This window comes from Myxine glutinosa, chromosome 9 (genome assembly GCF_964187855.1).
Source record: "Myxine glutinosa chromosome 9, kmMyxGlut1.1, whole genome shotgun sequence".
In the NCBI taxonomy this organism is placed as follows: Eukaryota; Metazoa; Chordata; class Myxini; order Myxiniformes; family Myxinidae; genus Myxine; species Myxine glutinosa.
In genome coordinates this window covers 84,410,048-84,437,762 of record NC_136269.1, presented here as the reverse complement: position 1 = coordinate 84,437,762, position 27,715 = coordinate 84,410,048, and the positions used below count along the sequence as shown (strand labels likewise).

The following is a 27,715-nucleotide window of genomic DNA, read 5'->3' as shown; positions in this document are numbered from 1 at the left end:
GCATCATGTACCTTGCACCTGGACGTCGTGTAGGTTTTAAACTCAAGGCGCTTCTCGTTGTATGGAAAGCCCTGCACCGCCAGGCCCAGGCCGCGATCGTTCTCCGCGGGTCCCACCCCGCCCTGATCTCCACGGTCGAGCCCAGGGGCGGAGCAGGTTATTCAGGCCCCTGACAGCTCGCGGTGATCGTTCCACTTCATTCAACCTGTTTAACCTACAAACTCGCTTGGATTTATCCCTCCTCTCGCTCGTTCCCCTCACTTCGACCCCCGCGCTTCCACCGTCCGCCCCCAGGCCGAGCCGCTACCGCCATGTGGCCTGGTCTTCATCCCTTGACGCAGACTTTGCTGGGAACAGGTTTCACCTGGGCTGTTACCGCGGCAGGTGCATCGCTGGTGTTCGTACTGGGTAGCGCACAGGTACCGGATTAGGTATATCCTGTGCCATAAACTTTACCAGTTGATGATGTGCTGAACCTGTCGTGTTCTCTTTTGCTCATACCGTGCTCCATTACCTGTGTGCTGTGTCTGCAGCGTGAGGTTCTCGATGGAAGCTTGGGGTTTGCTGCTGGGGTAAGTGTGACGTGGAGCTCTCGCTCTGTACTCTCGTATGGAGCCACTTGGTGACGTCATTGCCAACGCTGACGTAGGCAACACTGCCGTCTTGCGCATCGATAGTTATCGATCGGACAAAATGCATTTTGACACGAGAGCTCTGTTTACTTGCACCTTGCCATTTGGCAAATCCACTGAGACTTTGGTGCACCTGGCACCTGGGAGTGGGACAGGTGAAAACAGTTCGCCCAGGAGACCTTATTTAAAAGGCAAATTAAGGTGACTGTTTGGATAAGCCTGACTTGCCATGACATGTTTGTTTTGAAAGTGCTGAGCCTTGTGATTTGATAATCTCATTTGGTGCACTGTAGTGCATCGGGACAGCCACGTCACTCTACTGTAAGACTGGTTTTGTTGTGATAATGATCTACCGTTTAATTAGAAAATGACTCGAGATGGAAAATGTTTCCAGGTTGTGGGTTTATTTATTTATTTATCAATTCCCCAGAAATGGTTTCTCTTCCATCCTTCGATAGCTTGCCCTGTTCTTCAAGATGGGAATCGGAACGTATTCCAGTGACTCCACATTTGTTGCCTTCCAGGTGATGTTGGCTGCCTCTTACTGGTCTCTGCTAGCTCCTGCCATTGAGTTGGCGGAAGCAGGTGGGTATGGTACATTCTCTTGGTGTCCCGTAGCTGTGGGTTTTGCGCTGGGTGCGACTTTTGTCTACTTGACCGACGTCCTGCTCCCAAACACGGTTAGTTGGTCCTTCTCGGCCTTTGACTTGTATGCATTGTTTGCTTGCATATGGAAACCCCAGGATCATATATAGGAGTCTCCCATAATGATTTATCTCGTGCAGAATTTAGACTTTGATAAGAAGGTGGAAAATTAACTTTTTATTATTACAGGTTACATTTATTTGATTTGGCTAGTCAACTATTGTAACTGTTTTGAGGATGAACAGAATGGATAGGAGATTTAGAAAGTGTGGAGTGAAGAGGAAGAGGAGAGTGAATACGACATCTGGGGAAAAGGAAGAGAGGGATGGGAGGAAGAAAAGTGTAGATCTGTTCTACAATTTTGCCATTTGTAATAATAAAATGTAAATAGTTTTAACGTTTTTTTTTGTATACAAGATCGAGTCTCGTGAAAGAGGTAACATTGATCACAAAAATACAAACTGATACATAAAACATAAGATAAAGGGAGCGGGAGACAAGATGGAGAGCAGGGACATCGGGAGATCTGTGGGAGGGAGAGGGCTTAGGGGGAGGAGGTATGGGAAAGGTATGGGGGGGGGGGGGGTTAAAACACTTGGACATTGCTCGGACTTCCAGGAAAGAAGTCGGTCTTTCAAAAAAAGTGGATCTGGGGTGCATTAACGGGGGTAGAAAAGATCAAGGTTTTGGATGGGGGAAGATAAGAGATGGTGGGGAACAGCTGTTTTAAAGACCTGGAGGGAGGAGTGGGATTGAAGAGAGTGAGGGAGTTTGTTAACCTTGCCTAAATATCCTTATTCACCAGGACTTCACTGAAATCCAGAAAACCTTAATAAACAATGTCAAGAAAAATGATGAGAACTCTCCAGTGGTTGGGGACCCAAAAGAAAACCTGGCAATTTCTATGGGTGAGATCCTCGAGTCCAGTTCCACACCTGTGGAGGTTGGGAGGAGCTTGCATTGACACAATCTAAGTAGACATTGCTTTTCTTACCATTTCATTACATTGGTGCTTGATTCATTTTATCGCTGCTGGTGTTATTATTTTTCTAGTTTATAAAGCCCATGGAAGAGCTGTCACACACAAATCTCACACAAACCACATAGACACATATAAAGACACCAGACAACAAACAGCCGTTCACCTTTGAGTACTAGTGGCACCATCTATTGGCGGTGCTTTTTCTCATTCGGTGTTGCGTTTTGGGGAGAACCCCACCCCCTAGGCCTATGGAATACAAATCTATTGGGTTTATCCTTGCTCTGTCCTCCAAAGGCTGAGTTTTGAACGAGGAAGCAGCACATGCTATTGAAGTCTTCGGTACGACTGCTCGGGTTGGAATTGAACGCCAACATCTCAGATTCAGAGTGGACACTCTAACCACAACATCACTGAGTCTGGGATTAAAAGTAAAAAATATTCTTAATTCAAATGAATGAAAAGATGAACTTGCTCAGCGGGTTACATTCAAGCACAAAGATTACTAAATACATTTAAAGTACAAAGTACCTAAATTGATGCAGGTTGTTATAATTCATCCAGTCAAATTAAAACAGTAAGGGCCAAATTTACATGTGTAGAATCTCGAATTGTGCTTTGATCACCCGTTCAAAGTTTTTACACGTGAGGGCATGTTTAAGAGTGTGTTTAAGGCCTTGAAGCAAGAATTAGGCAAAAACGGTATAGTTGGAACTGCAGTTGTACTCTCATACACTTCCTGGCAGTTTAAATTCATTTTAGAATCACGAAGCGTATGGAATGGAAGGAGTGGCACAATGTCACATGATCTGCATACATAACTAGAACGGCACTCAGTAGAGAGCATACCTCCGCCAGGTGAACAGTTTATGTTTTGTATCCCAGAAAATCACAATACAGAATCACATTTAATCAAAATCATCCGTCCACAACTTTTTGAGATATCCTTCTATGTATAGTTTTTGGCCCTATTTCCCAATGGTGAAGAATCACTTTAAAAAAATTCTACTAGCTGTATCCGGATCCGGATCTTTACCAAAATCTAATAATTTCGTCCTTGTCACACACACTACCTCTTTGCCAAATTTTGGCCGAATCTGGCCACAACTTTTTGAGATATCCTGTTCACAGACGGACAGACAGGGGTGAAAACATAACCTCCATCCACCTTTGGTGGCGGAGGCAATAAAAGGTAATGGATGAGTGAGTGTCTCACAGAACGTAACAACTTCCTCATCCCATAATCTGAAGAAACCCAACTACCTCACAAATATCAACCATAACATGTCTACTAACAACATACAAACTTCTAATAGGAATCAACACAGAAAATGGTGAAGTGGAGTGGGGGAGGGAGAGGGTGTTTTAGTGGACTGCCAGCAGAGGGTGGAACGGGTTATGCACATCATTATTTAATTCTTCACTCAGGGTTGGGGGGGTACCTGCTGAACCTTCGCATCCCTGCTGGTCTCTTATTTACCAACCAATTGCATTATCGGTCATCTATCAGATATATGAAGTTTCATGTTTTTCGGATAAGGATTTCAAGTCGACCAATTATGACTGGAATACCACTTCACCAATGATGTCATAATTATCACCCCATACAGTCATGTGAAAAAGTAAGTACACCCCATGTAAAGTTTTGACTTTTTCAACATATTTCAACATACAGCTATTTGATCTTCATTTCAACAATGTTGATAGATCAAGGTGATATAATATAACAAATATCATGAAACATTTACATTTTGTAGTCCATTGTATAATTTAAATAAACATAAATGCAAATTTCACATGTGGAAAAAGTAAGTACACCCCTACATTTATCACTACTTCAAATACCTAAAATTAGAATCAGGTGCAGCAGCTCAGGTGCAAATAATTAGAACATCGTTAGAGAGGATCTTGGAGGAACCTGTCTTATTTAAACCTCAGACATTTAGTTTGGTTTGCTCTTTGTTGTTGAAGTGTGCGGCGTCACCATGCCTAGATCAAAAGAGCTCTCCGAGGCCTTCAGAAAGAAGGTTATAGATGCCTACGAGTCTGGGAAGGGATTTAAAAAGATCTCCAAACAATTTGAAATCAATCATCGACTGTCCGGAAGATCACCTACAAGTGGAGAAGATTCCAAACAACTGCCAACTTGTTCAGGCCAGGCCGCCCCAGCAAGTTCAGCCCGAGAGCAGACCACAAGATGCTGAAAGAAGTTTCTAAGAACCCCAGAATGTCATCACGGGACCTACAGGTAGCTCTTGCCACTGTTGATGTCAAAGTGCACGAGTCTACCATTAGAAAGAGGCTGCACAAATTTGATCTACATGGGAGGTGTGCCAGGAGGAACCCTTTGCTGTCCAGAAAGAACATCAGGGCAAGACTAAAGTTTGCCAATGAACACCAAGGCAAAGACCAGCACTTCTGGAACAATGTGCTCTGGACAGATGAGTCAAAGGTAGAGCTATTTGGCCACAGTACCAGAAGACATGTTTGGCGAAACCCAAAGACAGCATTTGACCACAATAACCTGATACCAACTGTAAAGCATGGTGGTGGAAATATTATGGTTTGGGGCAGCTTTGCTGCATCAGGGCCTGGGCAGCTCACCATCATAGAATCCACTATGAATTCTTCATTGTACCAGAGGGTGCTTGAGGATAATGTGAGGCCATCTGTCGGAAAGTTGAAAAGAAAGAAATGGAGGGTTCTTGAATGGCCAAGTCAAAGCCCGGATCTAAACCCCATCGAGATGTTGTGGGGGGATTTGAAACGAGCTGTGCATGCAAGAAACCCCTCAAACATCGCACAGCTGAAAGAATTCTGCATGGAGGAGTGGGCAAAAATTTCTCCCAGTCGATGTCAGAGACTGGTAGACAGTTATAAGAAACGCCTACTTGAGGTTGTTTCTGCCAAAGGGGGCAATACCACCTATTAGAGCCAAGGGTGTACTTACTTTTTCCACATGCGAAATTTGCATTTATGTTTATTTAAATTATACAATGGACTACAAAATGCAAATGTTTCATGATATTTGTTATATTATATCACCTTTATCTATCAATATTGTTGAAATGAAGATCAAATAGCTGTATGTTGAAAAAGTCAAAACTTTACATGGGGTGTACTACTGTACTTACTTTTTCACGTGACTGTATACCCTCAGGAGGAGTTGATGACATATGCCAAGTTAAAAAAAAAATTTCGTTGAGCAGTTTTGGAGAAAATGATGTCCCAATATTTTCCTTTAATCCAATATGGCTGCCATACCATGTGTTATATGACGTGCAATGTTTGCTCATCCACATTTATGGCAAGACTTGTAACAATACTGATGATAGCATAATATTAATGTTTTAGCAAAAGAGTCTTGATACGAATAATATCCCCTCTCCCCAATGGGTTTTTCCTCCTTGGACAAACGCCATGTTAACGTGTATATAGCTTATCGTGGTGTTTCGTGTGGTAACCCCACCAGAAGTAAAAAATAATGAAATAAAATACATATATATATATGTATATATAAACCACAGACATATGATTACCATGTTAAACAGTCGCTACTGTTGTTTAACACTGACCTGAAAGGGAGGAAACCCGACGTTCTTGAAACCCGAGCCGAGATCTACTGTAATCTATATATTCCAGAGAGGATAATAACATGACCATTTCTGCCACTCCCATAGGGAGTGGGTGTACTAGTGGATATATAACAGATTATATGAAGATGTTTCATTAGAATGAACAGAAATCAGTCCCCACTCACCAAAGGCTTTTTCTATTGTTCTGATTAACAGAGAAGGGCATAAGCAACGGAGAAGTAATTCGCCGAAAGAAGGCCTTTTCTGGTAATGCTGTCTCCATGGTGGATGCCATGGGGGGAGCACGTCCTTCTGAGCAGCCAGCCAAAGGTGACTGGCATCGTATCATGCTCCTCGTTATGGCAATCACTGTACATAACATTCCAGGTAGGTTTGGCTACTGTGCTGCCCCCCATTAATCAACACGGGTGTCTGATTACACACAGGGACATAATGTTTTGAGCTGTTCAATGTATTTCCTCACTATTCAAATTGCATTGATGTCATTTCAACTTGTAGAGATTAATTTAAAACGTGGGTCGTGGAGTTCGGATGTCTGTCCGTCCGGTCGTTACCATTTTCATATTTTTGCAACTCCTCCCTTATCACCCGGATGATTGTTCTGAAACTTGACCCATGAATATAACACAGTAGCCCGCACAATAGCTCGGGCTTCGATTTTGAATCGTGGGGGCTCCCAGGGGAGGGTGTGGGGGGGGGGGGGAAGGGGGAGCATGCCTCAGAGGGTGTGGGGGGGGGGGGGGGGGAGGGTTGGGTCACCCCCTAGGCTTTGGATCCATACTTGTCCCTTATTTCTCAGCCGGTTGCTCTGAAACCCGATACAGCCCTTCTACTCAATGGTCCTCAGGATTGCTTGGTATTGCATTTTCTGATTTTGTATTTTCCGAATTTGGATCAGGAGGCCTCCCAGGGGATCAGGGGGTTCCTGGTGGGGTTGGGGTGGGTTGGGGAGAATTACCCCCTGAAACTTTGGATCCCTATTTGTCCCTTATTTACCAACCGATTGCTCTGAAACCCAATACAGCCCTTGTACTCAATGGCCCACATTATCGTTCAGGCTTCATTTTTTAAATTTTGGATCATGGTGGCTTCCAGGGGTTGGGGGGGTTACCTCCTGAACCTTCGGATCCCTACTTGTCTCTTATTTACCAACTGATTGCTCTGAAACCTGATACATCCCTTCTACTCAATGGTCTGCAACATCGCTCGGTCCTAGATTTTTCGTTTTTGGATCAGGGGAGCTCCCAGGGGATCACACAGGCTTCCAGAGAAGGTTCCCCCCAAATCAGCAGAGGTCTGACCTACAACCTTGAGAGATGCCCGTCAGCCCACCTCGGGCTCTTTTATTTAGCCTTATTGTACTCTATTTAAACTCATTTTGAGACTACTTGCGGAGCTTTGATATTTCTGTCAATGAGATGTTTGAAATTATCTTTAACATTCATGTTGCTTTTTATCTGTATGTGTGCAGAGGGGTTGGCTGTTGGAGTGGGGTTTGGAGCAATAGGCAGGACTGAATCGGCAACATTTGAGAAAGCCAGGTGAGCATGTTATTGGAAAGCTTTTTTTTTTAACCTGTTGACACATGCTTAGGTTTTAACTGCCTGCTTTATTTAACAGGAGCCTGGCAATAGGAATAGGCATACAGAATTTCCCTGAAGGTTTGGCTGTTAGCCTGCCACTGAGAGGGATGGGAGTTAGCTCCTGGAAAGCATTCTGGTAAGTTGGTACCCAATAACTCACCCTCCTTCCTTTTGAACCACCATCACAACCCACAATACTCCACCCATTGGGTGATTAAAAAAAGAAAGAAAATCAACCATTCACCCAATGTCGGTTTGACAAAGTATTGAGCAGACAACTGATTTCATACCTGCAAGATGGCTTTAACAGGAAGTGAGTAATGTTTCTGCATGTCAGTTATGGGCAGCTGAGTGGCATGGTGGAGCCACTAGCTGGCGTTCTTGGAGCTGGAGCGGTGGTGATGGCAGAGCCATTACTGCCCTATGCACTTGCCTTCGCTGCTGGGGCAATGATCTACGTCGTAATAGATGCCATCATTCCCGAATCCCATGTCAGGTTGTCAAATTATCTCCAATTGCATTCTCAAACCCAACCACTTATTCTCAATCTTCTAACTCTTCCCTTTTACCTGCCCCTCTCTCCAACAGTGGCAATGGCAAGCTCTCCTCTTGGATGGCTATCTTGGGTTTTGTAGTCATGATGACTTTAGATGTTGGTCTTGGCTGAACAGTTGGCTTTCATCTAAGCCAGAGTGACACAAGCAACTATAACTTTCCATCATGCGGTTGAAGCACAAATGTATATATTTATAAGGTGAAGGCAATTTCAACCAAGACTCTGAAGTGGCTCATGTGGAGTGGTGGACTAAAGATCACAGTCTCACGCTCCTTGGCTTTAACAAAAGTATGCAGCCCATTCTCGTCTCAGTACTTTGAAAAGGTGGATGGGAGTGAGTGGAGTTGTGGGTGAAGTGGGAAAAGGGTGCAGTGATTTAACTGGTTTTAAATGAAGAAAACGTGCATTTGCCTTCGACATTTTCTGTAAATAGTTCCAAAGGTAGCAGAGATTTCTACATCTCGTTGAAAACCACACCTTGGTTCCTGAAGGCTCTGTTCTCATACAGAATATTGAGAAGTTTTCATAATTTTTCTTTCCTTCCTTTGATCACATTGATTTTAAAAATGCATTCCACTATACATGTTCGCTATGTTCCATCCAACCCAGTAGATGCCATAATCTCCAAGATCCCAACAAAATGTGATTCTTTTTTTTCTTCCTTTGTGCAAAGTAAAGATCCATTGAGCATACAAACCGAGTTTGGTAAAGTTGTACTTTTATAAATGATTTCAGAAATTCTCCAGAGGACACTGGACCTTTTTTTTTTTTTTTAACTTGTCAAAATATGAAGTTCAGCACCCTCTTGGTAATAGGTCCTTTACAACCATGCTCAAAACGAGTAAAAAATCTTCCCAAACTTGAACATTTAAAAATTACATAATGAGGAAAAGGCAATGACATCAACACTATCCCTGCTGCTAAGGTGGTGGGGATTCCAATTATTTTGAAAAGCAATATAAATGCAATGGAACCAGAAGAACAAATATTAATGTTGTCCTTTTAAGGCAATATGTCACCACTGCTGGTTTCAGCTTATGACTTGTCATTGGTGGCTGCAATTTCTTGCTTCTTTGAGAGCTCTTCGAGATTTACAGGAACAAAGTCTGCCAGGGTGGAAAAAACAAAACAAAAAAAAAAACCACACACACACACACACACACACACTACATCTGAAACTCCTTTTGAATGCAACTTCAGTGGTTATTATAAAACTCGTGTTGAATATGGTTGTTGGAACAATCTGTTCAATCAGTCTTGGAACAATCTGTCCTCAATCAATATTTGATGGTCTTTTTAATCTTTTGTAATCTTGTGCTTTTGTATGTCTCAACTCTTATTGCCTCGAGCATGTCTGTGTGACATCTGCGAGTTTGTATGCTCGGTTTAGTTCCCTAGAATGTTGGTTGCTGTGTGGAGTTGGTATACTCACTTCTGAGTTCTGGGTTAGGTTCCTTCTCCCTATAAGACAGAGGTCCGTCATCACGACACATACGTAGTTGTCGTTCTACTCTCTGCCACACTGTGGGGTACCACACCACACGAGTCAGATCATTGTTCAACTCGGAAAATGCTTTGCACAACTTTGCACCGAGTATCACTACACCATCTGGTTGAAATTTAAACCTTTGGTAAAAATGTCTTGCTTCAAACTAATGGTTCAAAGCAGGGATCAGGACAGCATAAAGCTTGAATACAGTTTGGAAATGGGAGGGGAGGGAAGGAGCACCCATCACAGTTGTTGGCCATTCAATAATCCTCGGGAAGGAATTGTTGCACTTTTTGATACTTATTGCAGATCCAAGTATCCACTTGATGTTACCTTCACTCTCCCAAGTTGTAGCATTGACTCTTGGCATGGAAGATATTTCCCATATGTGTTACGTCCTGTTCTCCGAGTTACTAATGCAACCAGTTTTGTGTATGTTACGAATCCATTTGCACATTTTGCCAAAAACATGAGCTCCCCCTCCCCCGCCCCTCCACCATCACCACCACACAATCGCCGATTGAAGGTCAGTTTGTGGTTTACTTACGAAGCATGTTGTGAGATGCACCATGCTCAGACAGCAAAAATGTGGTTACACACACCAGATCAAACAGATTACTTCTTCCTTAGTCATTATTAGTCCCCTACCGGTGTACACCGGAGGGGACTATAGGTTTGCACTCCGTCCTTCCGTCTGTCAGTCCGTCACGCAAAGAACAGTTTTCCCGACTTTTTTTCTAAACGCTTAATGCTAATGATTTCAAACTTGGTACATGGTTTCCTCATGATAAGTTACAGCTCAAGTTCGAACTTCACGACGTTTCGATCATTTTTGACAAAGTTATGGCACTTTGAACTTTGGTAATTTCCCCAACAGTTTTCCGGACAACAGACTGCCGGTAGGGGACATGTATTGCAGCGCAACACTCAGAATGCTTGTTAAGCTAGTAATATATTTTAGAATAGATTACAATCATTGTCTCCTGTTTTGTGAAAAAAACGGCGGGGTATTGTAATATGCACCCTCTGTCTGTCCGTCCATCATGCCATCTCCTAAACGCACGCACGCTGTGCAAAAATTCACCAAACATGGTAGTTATGATCACCACAAGAAGGTGTAAGAGCCGTGTCATTTTTGGCTCCGCCCCCTGGTTGGGGTGTCAAAAGGTCAAATACCGAAAAATACAATTACTGGCACATTTTAAAAGATTTTAAAACTAAACTTTAGATATGCAATCAAGATTGGGAGATGCATGGAATATGTAACAATTGTTTTGTTGATTTTTACCCCCGGGTTATCATGTCCGAGGGGGTGGGGACTAAGGGTTACCGGGGTCAAAATGGGGAAAAAAAATTGGGTCATTCCTGGTGGAGCATTTTGCCATATTTCAACTTTGCTTTAGATAGGAAGCATATGGATTTGCGATGGTGCACCATGGACTTCACCCTAGATTGTGCTTCCATCCCTCCAATAACAAATTGCCATCTGATTTGTGTCTATGCCAAAAGTTATGAGCATTTCAAATTGGCAGAACAAGTAGCAAGGGGGACATTTTTTATTTGGACAAGCATAATTTGTTTGGACATATTCATTGAGTACACTAGTCTGCAGGAAAGTCTATTTATTTTCTAACTTTTTCATACTCTGGGACCACCTTAATATCATTTCACGTACACCTTCCTGCAAGCTTGGCAGGAGTTGTTGTTTCAGCCAGCTGTTCTGGGTGGCTCTGAATCGGTGAGTTCCAGTTTGTAACTTAATACAAACAACCTTTGAAAGTGGAAATATGGAATTGCAGATGGGAAAAAATCTGTCACTGTAGGTAGCCAAGGTTGACACTCGTAGTTCTGCTATGAATACGTACCCACCCACCTTGGGAGACAAACCGAACATTGTCCTCATGTGCGTGGTTGGGAGAATCCTGCTGCCCCCCTGCTGTTCTTGTGCTGCTCATACGCTTCCCGTTTATAGTCACAACCCCAGGCCGGGCGACTGGGGAGCTGGAGAAGGCAAGATATCGTATATTAGTAATATGATATCGTATGATATCTCACAAAGAGTAAGTGCGTTATCACAAATACCCTGGACAAATTCCTGCCACAGGCGAACATCAAGACTAGCCAGCTGGTTTGTGAAAAATGGGCCAAACCTGTTTTCTGGCCAACCCCACAAGGTAGAAATAATTGGGGCCATTACAGAATAATAACTAGAGTTAATAGAACACGATACGCCACACAGTGAAGTACAGTCGTGGCAAAAAATATTGACACCCTTGCACTTTTTTAAAATAACAGTTTTCTCTAAAAAGAAGTTGAAATTGACAAAAGTATTTGGTCTCCACAATTCTTCATTTCACTGTTAATATTACAGAACCTTTGTTTTTGATTCAGAACTTAATATATCCTTTTAAATCAGAAAATAAAAATAAATGGCATTGATAAAATTATTGACACCCTCTACTTAATATTTGGTAGCACAGACTTTGGACAAAATAACTGCAGCCAAGGCTTCCTATAGCCATGAATGAGCTTCCCACACCTCTCTGCTGGCAGTTTGGCCCACTCTTGTTGTCAGGTGCTCCAGTTCTCCCAGATTTGAATAGTGCCTTCTCCGAACTGCTGTTTTCAGATCTCCCCACAGGTGTTGAAAGGGATTTAAATCTGGACTCATTGCTGGCCACTACAGAACAGTCCAGCGTTTTGTCTTAAACCATTCCTGTGTGCTATTAGAAGTGTGTTAGGGGTCATTGTCCTGCTGCAAGACCCATGACCTTTGACGGTGACCCAGCTTTCTGACACTGGGTTCAACATTGCACTCCAAAATGCCTTGGTGATCTCCTGATTTCATGATGCCATGCACACATTCAAGGCACCCAGTGCCAGAGGCAGCACAGCCACCCCAAAACATCACTGAACCTCGTCCATGTTTGACTGTAGGGAAGGTGTTCTTTTCCTTAAAGGCTTAATTTTTTTTTCTGTAAACATAGAGATGATGTGCTTTCCCAAAAAAGCTCTAATTTGGTCTTATCTGCCCACAGGACATTCTCCCAGAATGATTTTAGCTTGTTCAGGTGTGTTTTGGCAAATCCAGTCGGGCTTTCTTATGTCTCTCTCTCAGCTGTGGGGTCCTCCTGGGTCTCCTACCATAGAACCCCCTTTCATGGAGTTGGCGACGGATGGTGCGAGTTGAAATTGATTGTCGTACCTTGTGTCTGAAGATCAGCTTGAATCTGTTTGGGAGTTGGTCGAGGTGCTTTCTCCACCATTGAACAATCATTCGCTGCAATCTTCGATCAGGTTTTCTCTTGCGGCCACATCCAGGGAGGTTGGCTACAGTGCCATGGGCCTTGAACTTTCCGATAACATTGCGTACGGTGGACACAGGAACATCAAGGTCTCTGGAGATGGACTTGAAGCCTTGAGATTGTCCATGCTTGGCTACAATCTTGTGCCTGACCTCCTCAGCCAATTATCTGGTTTTCTTTCTTTTCTCCATGCTCATTGCGGTACACACAGTGACACAAAACAGCAGAGTAGCTCCTTTTCTCTATTGAAAGTGGTTGAATGAGTGATTTTTATATTGCAGGCACCTGCAACTTGCCACAGGTGAGTTCATTTCTAAAGTAAAGGAGAATCACCTGCTTGAAATCTAATTATTTCTAACAACTTTTAAAAGGTGCCAATAATATTGTCCGGGCCATTTTAGGATTGCTGTGTGGAATAAGCTAAGATTTCGTATTTTTTTTCAGCTTTTTTTTGTTTTGTTCCACTGCAAACCAAAGAAAAGCATATGTCAATACCAAAATATTGTTTAATTTCAACAATTTTCTGGAAGAAATGGTGCATTATTTGAAAAAAGTGTTAGGGTGCCAATATTTTTGGCCACGACTGTATATACTTCAATTTTAATAAAATGATGATTTTAAAGATCGATTAAAAAAATATCCAGAAGCTGATTTACATAGTCTTCTTCACCCTGATACTGTCCCTCTCAAATGTCAAGCCCTCTCATGTTATCTACCATATGAAACACAAATGTCAGTTTGTGTGTTTGTACAGATAGATGTCTGTCCCCCTTCATAAGGGTGGGTTTTAAAAGCCAATTTTTTAACTTGAATTTGTGTTTACTACAGTCTATTTTGAGGATAAAACGAACTCGAAAAACATTTTCCATAAAAGAGTAATTATGTCTTCTATTGGAATTGTAGACGGAGGCTTGCAAACCCAGTCTCAAGGACGGTGTACGGAAGTGTTTAAAAAAAAAAAAATTCAAGGGGCAGGGAGGTGAAATTTGCTGCATGTGATGTGCAACGTGCGCAGAGTAGAACGGGTGTTCATTTACATCCGTATGATCTACTATATAAGAGAGATGTTGGTGTGTGTGTGTGTGTGTGTCGCCATTTTTCTCAGAGATGGCTGAATGGATCTTCGTCAAACTTTCCAAGATTCATCAGTGAGTGCCTGGGAGTGTTTTAGGCAAAAATATTTTTTTTTTTAAAGATGGTTTTTTTGGAGTAAAAAAAAAAAAAATCGCTCGATAGTGCCTTAGCCTTTTAAAATTAATGACAGTTATATACAAGTACACAGTCGCATAAACAAATATAAAACAATCACCAGACATTTGAATACAAATAAATCAAACAATTCCGGAAGTGTACGAAGTTGGGAGTACGGCTTCTTCTTCCTCCTGGTCGGCATCACACTTAACTCAGAAACGTGATGAACGCTGCATTCACCCACAAGCATATATATATATATATATATATATATATAATATATATATATATATATATATATACCCCCGTCCTCTCTTTTTTTTTCTTTTTTTTTGTATACAGAATCGAGGCTCGTGAAAGAGCTAACATTTATTTCACAAACAAAATATATAAAAAGAGGGAGTGGAAGACAAAATGGGGAGAGAAGGGGAAGCACACAAACAACATTTGCGAGCACTGATCTCTACAACCACTGGATAGCGCATTGGCTGATCGATCTGACGCCAAACGTACGAACCGGCCGCCATCTTAACCACTCGCATTGATTCTCCAAGAAAGCTCGCGTTAACACTCCTGCCAATACATATATAATTTTGATTCGTTATTACTATAAATGGACTCAAGATGCCTTCATGTGCTGCGGTCAACTGTACAAATAGGCAGTTCAAGGGTTGCAATCCAACATTTCATCTGTAAGTATAATAAAGTTGCTGTAAATGAGACCGTTTAGAGTTAATAGCGTGCAACACATGAACGAGTTAGATGTTTGTACAGACCCATGTGTAGATTCCCTTGTTAGTTGCTACGTAAAAAAGTTCTATATTTTAGATTTACATTACAATCTAACTTTTGACAAATAACAACCCAACAGCGAGACAATTCCAATCCACCTACAAGAGGCTGCTGGTTCGTCATGAAATCAAGGGAATGGGAGGTAATTGCATCGCGCAAGACAAGACACCGATCCTTCATGTGTCCAGTGTACTTGTCAGCCATGACAGAGAAGGCCGCATCACCCATGAGAGCGACATGTTTCTTATCAGGAAATATGACTGGGAAGATCGGCAGCCATGTAATGAAGACCATGATTACATTGATGCACCGAACATCCCTCCCTTGTCTCCAGTGCTACATGATGCTATAGGATACATAGCAGGCTACGTTGTACGTATGGTAAAGAGACGCACACCTTGCCTTGAATGTCAACAGGTTCTGACTTCAAATGGGATGGATGCCGGTGGACGCCTCTTGAAGAGAAAGAATCGGGGTGGCCTTATCAAATCTTCTGATGATGTGGTGAAGGTGTGCAAATCTACTGAGCGATGCCTCCAGAGACTGCTCCGTACAACAGACGGTGCTCTACCTCGGTCTGAAGGGATTGCATCTGCCCTATCAACGGCTGTTCTGCATGATGTCGGATCTCAATGTTTGTCTGCACAGCTGAAGGATCACATGTTCGGCTGTCCGCCAGCCCACAATCACGTGTTTGTGCTTATCAAGTGCATTGCAGCATGTTACATCAAGATCCGGATGCATCACCTTGCCAAGTGCTTCACTGAGAAGATAACAGGACCCAAACTACGCAAACAATTATTGTCAAAGCTCATCTTATTTAGGCATGAGTAGTTCGAACTATTAGCAGCTTTCATGAACAAGGAAACTACCCGCATCCCATTACCATGGATGGACGTACAGGATAACTTTTTAGATATTTTATATAAATCACTACATCTATTGACTTTGTCAATGCAAACCAAAAGCTTGCAAGTCAAAGACCCACAGCCAATGTAGGCATATTAAATGCAACTTGAGTCCCCCTGTGGCAAGTCGCTGTAATGAGAATAGCCTCAGTTGATAGCTCATTGTACCAGTACAATTGTACTCCTTTAAATACCAACGTTGCCAAAGGACGATCAATTACAAATTGCCTTTCATTGCCACAACTGTACTTTTTGCCTTACATATTGCCTTTTATTGCCATAACAGTGCATGTATTCCTTAAATGATTTTTAAGATTCCTTCATGCCCCCCCATTTACGACTGAAAAGTTTACTTCTGACAAGAAATAAGAATGGAAATAAATCACTAGAAAGTAATTACCTTTTTTAAATTACTTTTATTTAGCAAAGAAAACAAATTACCATTCAATAAGAACTGTTAGTGGATGCCATTACTGATCTCGTCTGCAAAATGCTGCAACATTAATAGCATTGTTTTGTTTTGAAGAAGGAAGCAAATGATTAGGACTTGGTGTAGTGGGGGACATTTTTTTGATGATTAAACAAGTTGATGTTGATGTAGGCCTCTATTACGAGAATACAATTTGAAACTATAGTATAAGGGATTTGATATAAATTCCAGATCTGAAGGAAAGTAGCGAGCTTAGTTGGGAATTCCATACAAATTACGTGTTGTTCACTCCCTGACTCCTGACGTGTCCGCATACGATGCGAGTGGTTAAGATGGCCGACCTGTGTGTGCGGCAGCGTCAGTTGTGTGTGTTACGTTCAGTGGGCGATGCGCTATCCAGTGGTTGTAGAGATCAGTGTTTGAGAGCAGGGAGATGTGGGAGTGAGAGGGCTTGGGGGGGAGGAGCGTGGGAAGGGGGGGGGGGGGGGAAGGAGAAGTATAAAACACAAGGATACCAAGGACTTCCAGGACAGAAGTTGGTATTTCAAAAAAGTGGATTTGGGGTGAAATTAGCGGGGGTAGAAAAGATCAAGGTTTTGGATGGGGGAAGATAGATGGTGGTGAACAGCTGTTTTAAAGACCTGGAGGGTGGTGGGATTGAAGAGAGTGAGGGAGTTTGTTCCAGAGGTGGGAGAAAAGAGGAATGAAGGAGTGAAGGTGAGCAGAGAGTCTTGATTTTGGCAGTTTAACCATAAGAGGGTTGCAGGCAGATCTTGTGCGACCTGTAGGAATATTTGGGGGACAGAGCCCAGAGAGAGCTGGGGGGAGGGGGAAGGCCAGAGAGAAGTCGGTAGAAGACGGAAAGACCACCAACCTGCCTGCGGTGAGTGAGTGAAAGGCCCTTGGAGTTAGCTTCATCACGGGAGATTCCAATGATTCTGAACGCTTTGGTTTCAACAGCGTGAAGACGAGCTAGGTGTGAGGCAGGCGCACCAGCCTAGAGGGGAGAGCAGTATTCCATTGAGTTGCGGATGAAAGCCTTGTATGTGGTGAGGAGCTCAGGTGTGCCAAGGAAGGACTTCGCACGACGGAGGATGCACAGTCGGCGACTGGCTTTGGAGGCCAGATTTGAAATGTGGTTTTCCCAGGAAAGATCACGGCAGATAGTGAGACCCAAAAGCTTGAGTGACAGAACTTCTTGGAGAGGATTATTCAGAAAGTGGATGGGAGGGTTGTCCAGTCGGTCTTTTCGGAGAGACATCGTAAGAGTGTGAGATTTGTCAGGATTGAAAGACATGTTCCAATGTTCCACTTGTTTGCCCAGTCTGTGATTTTGTCCAGGTCTGCAGAGAGTGAAGAGGCTGCAGACTGCCGATCTGAGGGATGAGGAATGGAGCGACAGAGTGGTCATCAGCAAAGAGATAGAGAGAATTTTCAAGAGAGTCAGAGAGATCATTGATGAAGACCAGAAAAAGCACAGGGCCCAGAACACTGCCTAGGGGAACTCCAGCCTGAACAGGAAGAGGAGATGAGAGAAACCCATTCAGGGCCACATGTTGACTACGACTGGAGAGGAAGTCCGCCAGCCATGCGTGGAGATTTCCATGGATCCCAAAGGAGACGAGTTTGGTGAGCAGAGCGGGGTGCCAGACCTTATCGAAGGCACGTGATATGTCAAGGGAGACAGCTCTAATTTCCTGTTTGGCATTGAGGACCTCCATCCATTGTTGAGAAAGCAGAAGCAACATGTCCTGAGTCGAGTGACCAGGTCTGAAACCAAATTGATGATCAGAGATCAAGCCATTGGAGAAGAGGAAAGATTTCATATCTGAAGCAATGATGGATTCCATGACTTTGCTGATAATTGGGAGAAGGCTGATTGGTCTGTAGTTGCTAGGATCTGTTTTTGCACCTTTTTTGTGCAAAGCGGTGATGTTGGCTGATTTCCAAACAGATGGCAGATGACCTTGAGCAAAAGAGAGGGTGAAGAGAACAGAGAGAGGGAGTGAAAGAGCGGAAGAACAGGATTTTAGGACCTGTGGGCTGGTGCCGTCAGGTCCAGTTGCAGAATCAGAGTCGAGGGTTGACAGAAACTTTTCCACCTTGTCAGGAGGAAAGGACACAGAGTCCAGGAGCAGCTGGGTACGACTGGGTACGGTGGGTACAGAGAGGGATGGGTTTGGGACACAAGATTTAGAGGCAAACACAGAGTTGAGGCATTCAGCTTTTTCACGTGCGGAGTCAGCCGTGTAGCCGTTTGAGGTGAGGGAGGGGATGGAGGGGGAACAAACACCAGAAACAGATTTGACCAGACGCCACCAGGATTTGGAAGAGAGAGACAGATAAGAGAGTTCGGTCTTGAGAAAAAAAAAACCACCTTTAGAGGCCATTTTTCCCCGCAAGCGGGGGTTGGCCTTTTTCGGGAACTGTGGTTGTTGTTGTTTTTCGGTCCCCTTTTTGAAGCAATGTTTTACGGCCGGATGCCCTTCCTGACGCCAACCCTTTTTGCCGCCTTTAACGACAAACAGGGAATTACCAGTGAACTGGTACTCAATTTGCCGACCTCGGAAGGATGACAGGCTGAGTCAACCCCCCTGGCGTTAATTCAGCGATTGACCGGGATTCGAACCCAGGATCCTAGGATCCTAAGCCGGCACCCTCGCCGCTAGCCCAACACCAGGGTCTTGAGAACGGAGAGATATTGTTTCCTGGCTCTCCTGAGGGTGGACACACACTTGTTTCGGGCTTTGTGAAAGGAAATGAGATTTCCTTCCGTTGGATTTGCTTTCCAGGAGACGAAAGCAAGTTGTTTCTGGGCAATAGCCTCACCACAAGATGCCGTGTACCATGGATGGGAGGAAGGGTATGACAACTGAAGACGAGATGGGATAAATCTGTGCATGAGAGAGAGCAATTTACTTTGGAAGAATTCCCAGGATGAGTTGATGTCAGAGGCGGTAGAGATGGGAGACCAATCCAGATGATTGATGGCTGCTTGAAGACCGTGCCAGTTGGCCTGAGTGAAATGCCAGACTCGCCGACGCTGAGGAGGCTCTCTGAGAATGGTCAGAGAGATGTCCGCTTTAACAAGCACATGATCAGATGAGCCGATTGGAGCAGAAGAAGAGCAGCAGACATTTTCAGGGAAGTTAGTCATAACCAAGTCCAGAAGAGAAGATGCTCCGTTGACTGAGATCCGGGTCGGGAAATTGACAGATTGTGTCAGTCCCAGTGAGTCGCAGAAGTCCTTTGCTGAGGAGCCATGGCTGGTGAGAGAGGTACCCACACCCAGCCAACTGGCATGGTGACAATTGAAATCACCACATATGAGGAAGAGAGAGTTGGGATGGGTAGATAGAAGTTGGTCCATATTATCAGACAGCGAGACGCAGATGGAGTCATCACTGTTTGGTGGACGGTACAACACACATATGAACAAAAGGTGGGAGCAAAGGGGAAGCCGTAGCCAAAGGTATTCCTGGGGGTGAGGTGGAGAGAGGGCAGTGCAGGGCGAGTGAGGAAGAGTTTTTTTTATAAAGATAGCAACCCCACCTCCAGGACGAGGCTCAGGTCTATCATACCGGAGGAGGGAGTAACCTGGGAGAGATACCAAGGAATCACAGACATCATGAAGGAGGAAAGTTTCTGTTAAGCAGATCACGTCTGGTTTGTCAGAAGCAACCTGTATGGAGAGATCAGTCAAGTTTGAGCGAAGGCCCCGGATGTTTGAGGTCCATACCGTTAAGGAAGAGGGAGGTGGAGCATCGGGTAAAGGACAGGGGAGTTGAGGGGTCGGATAAGATGAGGGGTGAGAGGGGGAGGTAGGGAGAGCTGTTGATAGTGTGTCAGAGATTTCAGAATAGCTTGGAGAAAGGGAAGAATGGGGCGGACAAAAGGTTTGATGGTGATTGGGTGAGGCACAGTGAGGTGTTATTTGAGGAGGGGGAAGAGCGAGGCAGAAGGTTGGGGGAGATGAAGGTGAAAGTTGGAAGGGGGAAGAAGCGAGGAGGAGGGGTGAGAGGGGAGTCTAGGAGGGGAGGAGCGAGGGAGAGTCTCGGAGGGGAGGGGTGTGGGGGGAGTTTAGGAGGGAAGGGGCAAGGGGGGAGATTTGAAAGGGATGGGTGATGGGGAAGATTTGGAGGGGAGGGGTGAGAGGGGATTTTAGAAAGTGTACGATTAATGGGAAACGAACATTTATTGCAAAATGAGTTTCTTGAGACCTTCAAGTCAAAAATACGTTTGAGGATGCTGAAGGAGGGGTGGAGTGCAGGAGAGTTTCGGGAATGTAGAAAAGAGGAACTGTAAGAGATGGAATTTTTTTTGGAATGAATAGATTTGGTGAGCAAGTCGAAAGCATCCTTTTATAGAAGAAGAAAAAGGTGTTATAATATACGACAGAATACAGTTCTTCAGGGGAAAGTTTAAACATTTTTAAATTGAGCAGTGAAAACTATCTGGGGAAATGGAAAATGGAAATGGGGGTGTAACACGTAATCGAAGAACGAACGAACAAATAAGAACAACGAATAAACGAATAAGAACAGAGAAGGATTTTTTTTAATTTTTTTTTTAGTTGAGATTTTAAACAAGGAAGTATGGGGTGAAAGACTGGGACAAAAACAGAGAACGAAAGTAATTGCAGCGCAATCGACGGACCGCTGAGAGAAAAACAAAGCCTCAAGGTCGGACACGGTAGCCTACTAGGCCTCAAAATACGCGACACGAATTAACCGACGATTTTGTATACATGTATGAAAAATTAACACCGAGAATCTTACTAAAGACACACTATAGGTACACACACCGAAAGATAGATACAGTTTTGACAAAAACACAATTGTGAAAAATTACTTAACTTCGAAAGCGAGAGCGCATGGACAGCTTCAAAAAGATGTGACCTCCAATCTTGCGCATGCGCAAAAGTCCATGCTCCTGCCTCCCCTCCTCCCCTCTCCTTCCCCCCTCCCCCATTCCCCCCTCTCCTCCCCTCCTCTTCCACCCCCCGTCCCCGCCCGGGAACGCCGGGTACTTCTGCTAGTGTCTAATAAAGAAGATATAAGCACACCTGCCACGAGACCGAGGCTTCAGACTTTGGCAAGCTCACGAGGCTGCACCGTGGAATAAACTTTTCCAACCCGTCATTTTTGATGGGCTTTATACTAGTATATGAATATATGGCATGGTTCTTGGAGGTGATAAAGCAATTTGTGTTCTCCAGTGTTGAAGAATATAATTCATTGAAAATAAAGTTTTAAAGGCGTATAAAATAATTAAATTCAGGGTTTTACTGTCATTTTCGCCAGTGACTATTACATCACCCTAACATGTTACATCATTAGTTCTTCGTGCTTGTTGTTTTTGTCCTTTATAACGTCGTTAAAAATAGTGAGTTTCCTGTTTGTAATGATTTCGGAGCGAAAGGGGGACTATGGTTTTCCCCTCCGTCCGTGTGTCCGTGTGTGTGTGTGTGCGTGCGTGCGTAAGCGAAGGACCGCATTCGAATTTGGTGTGTGGGTGCAACCCATGTCAAAATCCAAGATGGCCGCCACCATGTATGTCTGATGCCATGTATGTCTGAAACTTGTGAGCTGAATATCTTGAAAAATAAGCGAAGTACCAACTTCTAATTTGGTGTGTGGGTGTATCTAGGCACAAGGAAGAACGCTATTCAAAACTGGGTCGCCACGTCAAAATCCAAGATGGCCGCCGCCATGTATGTCTGAACCTTGTGAGATGAATATCTTGAAAAATAAGCGAAGTACCAACTTCTAATCTGGTGTGTGGGTGTATCCAGGCATAAGGGAGAACGCTATTGAAAATTGGGTCGCCACGTCAAAATCCAAGATGGCCGCCTTGCGTCTTCCACTTTGTCAACTCGCATCACTTCACCGACGGGGGACCCAGGCGTAATGGTTGTCAATTTTGCTGCAGGCAGGCAGACAAGAGTAAAAAAAAATACTCTCACTCCTCTCTGTGCTTGCGCGGTCAGAACGAATTCAGAGCAAAAGTACGTTAAAACAGCAAACTTGTCTTCCTATTCAAGTTCAAATTCATGTTCAAAATATAACATTCGATTTAAATAAGTTGCTCCTCGATCATAAACTGATGGTCATAAACTAATAAGACGGACGGACATTAACCGATTGCTTAACCCCGCATTTGGCTTTGCGTGCACGGTCTAATAATAATGTAAATGTTATATTGAACATCCCTGATCATTAATTTTCCTGAGTGAGCCTGGAATATTTCAATGGAAAACTCCCAACTTTTTGGTCCATTGGCGAAGTTGAAGTAATGTCATTCCATAGAAGGAACATGCACACTCAAATAAGCTTGATAAACTAAATGGACACTTCTGTTCCAATATTTAATTTATTCTTTGATTCTGGAGAACCGATCACTCCCGAAAAAGACAAATACTGAAATCACATATGGTAGTCATAATGTCTTTCATTAATATGTTTCAGCTGATCCACAAGATGGATAAATGCCCTCAAGACCGATCGATGCTGGTGCTTGGCAAAACTATCCCGAAAGTAGTAGCCTGCATCTGTGTACTTCTTGCATTCCATTAACATATCAATTCCTCTTCCATTTCAGGATTCCTTTATAAAAGCAGCTGTAGTGAAGTTTCATGTAAAACACGACACTGTAAGGGACATATGTTGGGAATTTGACACAATCTGGCATCCTGCTCTGTTTGGCAAGTTCACTGCCTGCAGTGTACAAGGCTACCTTTATACCTGGCTGACGAACAGCAGTCAACACGCTGCTCTCAAAATGAACTGTCTCCTCCTATCTGGGTGGAGGCTGGAGTGCCACAAGGGAGTGTCGTGGGCCCTGTTTTGTTCCTCGTCTTCATAAAAGGACCTCATCTTCTTCTAAAAACAGCCACAATTATCCCACATTCTTGTGGGGTTGGCCGAGGATAAGGTGGCCCAAGTTTTTTGTGAACCGCCTGGCCAGGCCTCACAAATATTAGAGCAGGAATTTGGACTTTGCCAATAGTGTCAGCGATAGCTCACTTACTCTCCGTGAAGGGCACCGTGGGATCTTTAACGTCCACCAACTACTGCCGGCAGATGGGACGCCTGTAATGTCCATCCGAGATATGGCACACACATTGATGAATCAACCTGCCTGTGGAATACTGGGATGACAGAGATTGAGATTCAAACCCAGACTGAACAGCTCAGAGGTGAGTATGCGTACCTCTAGTCCAGGCCAACCTGCCAGCCCTCCACATGAACGACTTCATTCATTGAAAAGTATGGCCTCCACTGACTAGCAGACAGCAGATGCGTTTGTCAAATGAACATACCTATCTACAGTAATTAATTGGTCAGCCACTGGAAGACGTTCAGTCTCTTCCACTTCTAGGCCTCACCAACAGCAATTACCTCTTCTGGAATGAACATATATATTCTACCTGGTTACAAAATCCAGTTACAACCTGGGCATCCTCCATCATTCCAAGAAAAATCAGAACAACTCACAGCCTACAAGGCTGTCGTCCATAGGTCAATGGAATTCTACTCTCCCAAACAGCTTGGTACCTCAACCTCACATCTCTTTCTCATGGATTTTGTGCAATCTAAATCTCCCAATATTATTGGACTGTCTCATAATGAGATTGAAGCAACAGGCCTGTGAACCTCACACTGAAAACAGGTTGGTGGCCTTTGTTTTTAACCGCCTCTCCTCCAGCCAGCTCCCTCTACTATCTCAGCCCTCTGAGCTCTGACTCTCCCCAGCTTTTACAGGATGCATGCATTCCTCCACAAACCACCTGCTGGTCAAACTCCCAAAATACTGGCTTTCCGCACACCACCACTGTTTTGTTTCTCTTTTTCTCCTTTATGTGGAACCTCATTTCCAGAGATGCTTTAAGTTTAATCCTACACTTCATGCGAGGACTTCACGAAGCAGGGTACCATTATCTCTTGCATTCTCCATTTTGCCTTTTTCACTGCGATACCTCCTCTGTTATGAGTAGCAGTTTTTGTCGAGTCGCAACAGCAACCACTTCTTGTTCCAAGTATTTTAGAGCAGCTGAATGTGTACTGTGTAGGACATTAGTCTCACTGTGGTCTGGCTAAGGGACAAGCCCCTACCCTCCACACCTGCTTTGCCCCTGTAGTTGCCAATTATGCACCGTTTTGTTTTCTGAGTCACGAGTCACAGAGCTACCACCGTTTCCGGTCATTATTTCCTTGGATGTACTTCATTAAGAATACTTTATCAGCTGCTTTTTTATTCAAATTAAAACACCAAAGGTGGATGGAGGTTATGTTTTCACCCCTGTCTGTTTGTCTGTCCGTCCGTTTGTTTGTTTGTGAACAAAATATCTCAAAAAGTTGTGGACGGATTCGGACGAAATTTGGCAGAGAGGTTGTGTATGTGACAAGGACGAAATAATTCGATTTTGGTGAAGATCCGAATATGGATTCGGATATGATAATTATTTAATTTTTTTCTAAGTGATTCTTCACCATTGGGAGATAGGGCTAAATCCAACATATAGCAGGATATCTCAAAAAGTTGTGGACGGATTTGGACGAAACTTGGCAGAGAGGTTGTGTATGTGACAAGGACGAAATGATTCGATTTTGGTGAAGATCCGAATATGGATTCGGATATGATAATTATTTAATTTTTTTCTAAGTGATTCTTCACCATTGGGAGATAGGGCTAAATCCGACATATAGCAGGATATCTCAAAAAGTTGTGGATGGATTTGGACGAAACTTGGCAGAGAGGTTGTGTATGTGACAAGGACGAAATGATTCGATTTTGGTGAAGATCCGAATATGGATTCGGATATGATAATTATTTATTTTTTTCTAAGTGATTCTTCACCATTGGGAGATCGGGCTAAATCCGACATATAGCAGGATATCTCAAAAAGTTGTGGACGGATTTGGACGAAACTTGGTGGACCAGGTGGGTGTCTGAGAAGGACGATTCGATTCGATTTTGGTGAAGATCCGAATATGGATTCGGATATGATAATTATTTAATTTTTTTAAAGTGATTCTTCACCATTGGGAGGCTAAATCCAACATATAGCAGGATATCTGCTTTGAATATTTCCCTATTGATTCTTGTTTTTTTGCAATTGTTTTTATGTTTTGCTATGCATTATGTTTTGCACTCTGTCAAAGCGTCTTTGGGCTTCCTGAAAAGCGCTATATAAAATAAATGCATTATTATTATTATTATTATTATATCTCAAAAAGTTGTGGACGGATTTAGACGAACCTTGGTGGACCAGGTGGGTGTCGGACAAAGACGATTCGATTCGATTTTGGTGAAGATCCGAATATGGATTCGGATATGATAATTATTTAATTCTTTTAAAGTGATTCTTCACCATTGGGAGATAGGGCTAAATCCAACATATAGCAGGATATCTCAAAAGGTTGTGGATGGATTTGGATGAAACTTGTTGGACAGGTTGAATGTCTGACAAGGACGATTCGATTCGATTTTGGTGAAGATCCGGATCCGGCTAGTAGAATTTTAAAGTGATTCTTCACCATTGAGGGACATGGCCAACCAGGTGGAGGTTTGCTTTCCACTGAGTGCCGTTCTCGTCTCTTCTTAAACTACCGATCGGATTAAGAATACCGTCTTTCCCGAAGCCGTACAATTGTTTATCCACGTCAAACATGCGTCTTGTGCTTACCTGGCCATGGTGAGCGTGGACCCAAACTGTCCGTTCTTCCCAATTCCACTACCGAGAGTCTTCAAGCCGCCGGAGCCGCCGGCTGATGTTTAGATCAATTGTAACCGCTCGCCTGCGACTTGACGTTAATCCGTGTGTACCGCAGGGTACTCGCTCTTGAGACTCGTCTTCGAGCAAGTATCGTTGAGTTTCGAGCGATATCCGTCTTCCTGGGCCGGGACGCTCGGCCTACGCTAATCCTCTAGTCTAGCCCAGCGCCCCTCCGCTTTGAAAACGTCATCGCCACGCGATCACACACGGTTGCCTTGACGACCGCGGCATACAGTCAAGCGACGGTCCAATACCAAGCGACCGGAATCGAACCTCCAGCGAGTGCCGCAACTCACTGTTCGCAGATCAGAATATGTCAGCGGGCTCGTTCTTAATTAATTAAAGACCGGACATTTGATGACGTCACTCCAATCCTCGTGACGCTTCACTGGCTTCAGGTACAACGTATAGTTTTTGCAATGTTGCTGACTTTACCCACTCTTTGGGAGGATGGAGTATGTGCATTATTTGCTGAATGAACTATATGCTGTAAATGAAACCTGATGGTTATTTATCTGGTGTAAGTTTTGCATTATATGCCATGAAGATTGTTAACTTTGTTTGGATTGTTTCAAAACATAAACATGCATGAATGCCAAGAAATCCCAGGAAATGCATGAGGCAGGAATCCCAGGAATTATTATTCTTTTGTAATAATGATAATACAGTACTGTTATGATGCTATGCTCATTACCCCCATCACCGAAGGTGCACTGAGGTTGTGTCTTCAGCCCTGTCTGCCTCTCTGTTTGTCTGTGAGCAGGATATATTGTGGCGGGCACACGGGACAATAATTCCGCGCACCAGTGGGTGGCGCGAGCGTCCAGGCGGGGAACTGAAATGCATGCCCCGCCTTTCGGCCGATCGGCCACGCCCGGGGGCAAGGCGTGGCCTCGGGAGATATATGCGGGCTCTAAGCTCGAGCCCGCCCGCCCAGTGCTGAAGTGCGAGCTCTGAATAAAGACTCTTGTTGTATCAACGCGTTGTGGCCTACCTCTCTGGCAATCGAGTCATGTGTGCACAGCACCACACAGGTGACCCCGATTGGTTCAGCCGTTGCTGACCCCCGAACGCGCCATGGCTACCAACGCCGTCGCAATCAAACTCCCGGAGTTTTGGGAAGTGCAAGCCGACGTTTTCTGCAGGCCGAGGCCCAATTCCAGCTCCGGGGCATCATGGCGGACGACACCATGTACTACCACGTGGTCGCCGCCCTCGGGCCCGGCACTGCCGCCCAAATCGTGTCCATCCTTCGGCGCCCGCCGGGTGACTACAAGTACGAGGCACTCAAACGTCTCCTCCTCGCCACATTCGGGCTCACAGAAATCGAACGTGCCGACCGCCCCCTGGAACTTCCCACCCTCGGCGACACACGACCATCCGTCCGGATGGATTTCATGCTGTCTCTGCTTGGAGACCAGCGCCTGGATTTCTTGTTCCGCGCACTTTTCCTCCGCCAGCTACCGATACAGGTGCGCCTCGTGCTGGCCGGTTCCAACATCACGGAACCCTGCGCCCTGGCCGGAGAGGCCGACAAGTTTTTCGCGGCCTGCGACACGCGGTCGGTTTACGGTGCTGCCGTAGTGGATCCCGGTGCAGAGGCTACAGCGCCCCCGGCTTCCCTCGTGGCCGCTGCTGTGCCCTGCCCACTACCGCCGCTGCCACCACCACCGCTGCCGGCACGGCCGCCACGGCCGCCACCCTGGTGCTACTACCATGCCAGGTTTGGCCGCAAGGCTAAAACGTGCCGCCCGCCGTGTTCTTTTGACGGGTCGGGAAACGACCGGGCCGGCGCTCACTGGCGGCCCTGAGCGTCGGCCATTCCGGCAGC

At 44.4% G+C, this 27,715-nt stretch overlaps 3 protein-coding genes across 6 annotated transcripts in view; 1 reads left to right on the top strand and 2 right to left on the bottom strand.

Moving 5' to 3' along the window:
• Positions 1 to 155, bottom strand: part of MAK16 (MAK16 homolog) — a 42,665-nt gene extending 42,510 nt beyond the window's left edge. The window contains exon 1 of the mRNA XM_078784486.1: positions 12 to 155. The gene's annotated coding sequence lies outside the window, so the exon portion shown is untranslated. The remainder of the gene's footprint in view (positions 1 to 11) is intronic.
• On the top strand, positions 147 to 8,732 carry SLC39A11 (solute carrier family 39 member 11). 4 transcript variants are annotated; one of them, XM_068128928.2, is made up of 9 exons: positions 147 to 419; positions 534 to 572; positions 1,157 to 1,312; positions 2,083 to 2,185; positions 6,048 to 6,218; positions 7,324 to 7,393; positions 7,473 to 7,571; positions 7,773 to 7,931; positions 8,024 to 8,732. In XM_068128928.2, the coding sequence occupies exons 1-9, from the start codon at positions 312 to 314 to the stop codon at positions 8,100 to 8,102; spliced, it is 984 nt and encodes a 327-aa protein (XP_067985029.1). In that variant the 5' UTR covers positions 147 to 311; the 3' UTR covers positions 8,103 to 8,732. The 4 variants fall into 4 exon arrangements, with proteins under 4 accessions (XP_067985029.1, XP_078640611.1, XP_078640609.1 ...); XM_078784485.1 differs by having other exon boundaries at positions 147 to 431; XM_078784483.1 differs by having other exon boundaries at positions 7,773 to 8,732.
• Positions 8,693 to 26,261, bottom strand: LOC137435287 (mapk-regulated corepressor-interacting protein 1). Its single transcript, XM_068128930.2, has 4 exons — positions 25,795 to 26,261; positions 11,354 to 11,481; positions 9,424 to 9,513; positions 8,693 to 9,097 (listed from the first exon to the last, which is right to left on the bottom strand). The coding sequence occupies exons 1-4, from the start codon at positions 25,800 to 25,802 to the stop codon at positions 9,027 to 9,029; spliced, it is 297 nt and encodes a 98-aa protein (XP_067985031.2). The 5' UTR covers positions 25,803 to 26,261; the 3' UTR covers positions 8,693 to 9,026.
• Between the last annotated feature and the right edge of the window lie 1,454 nt (positions 26,262 to 27,715).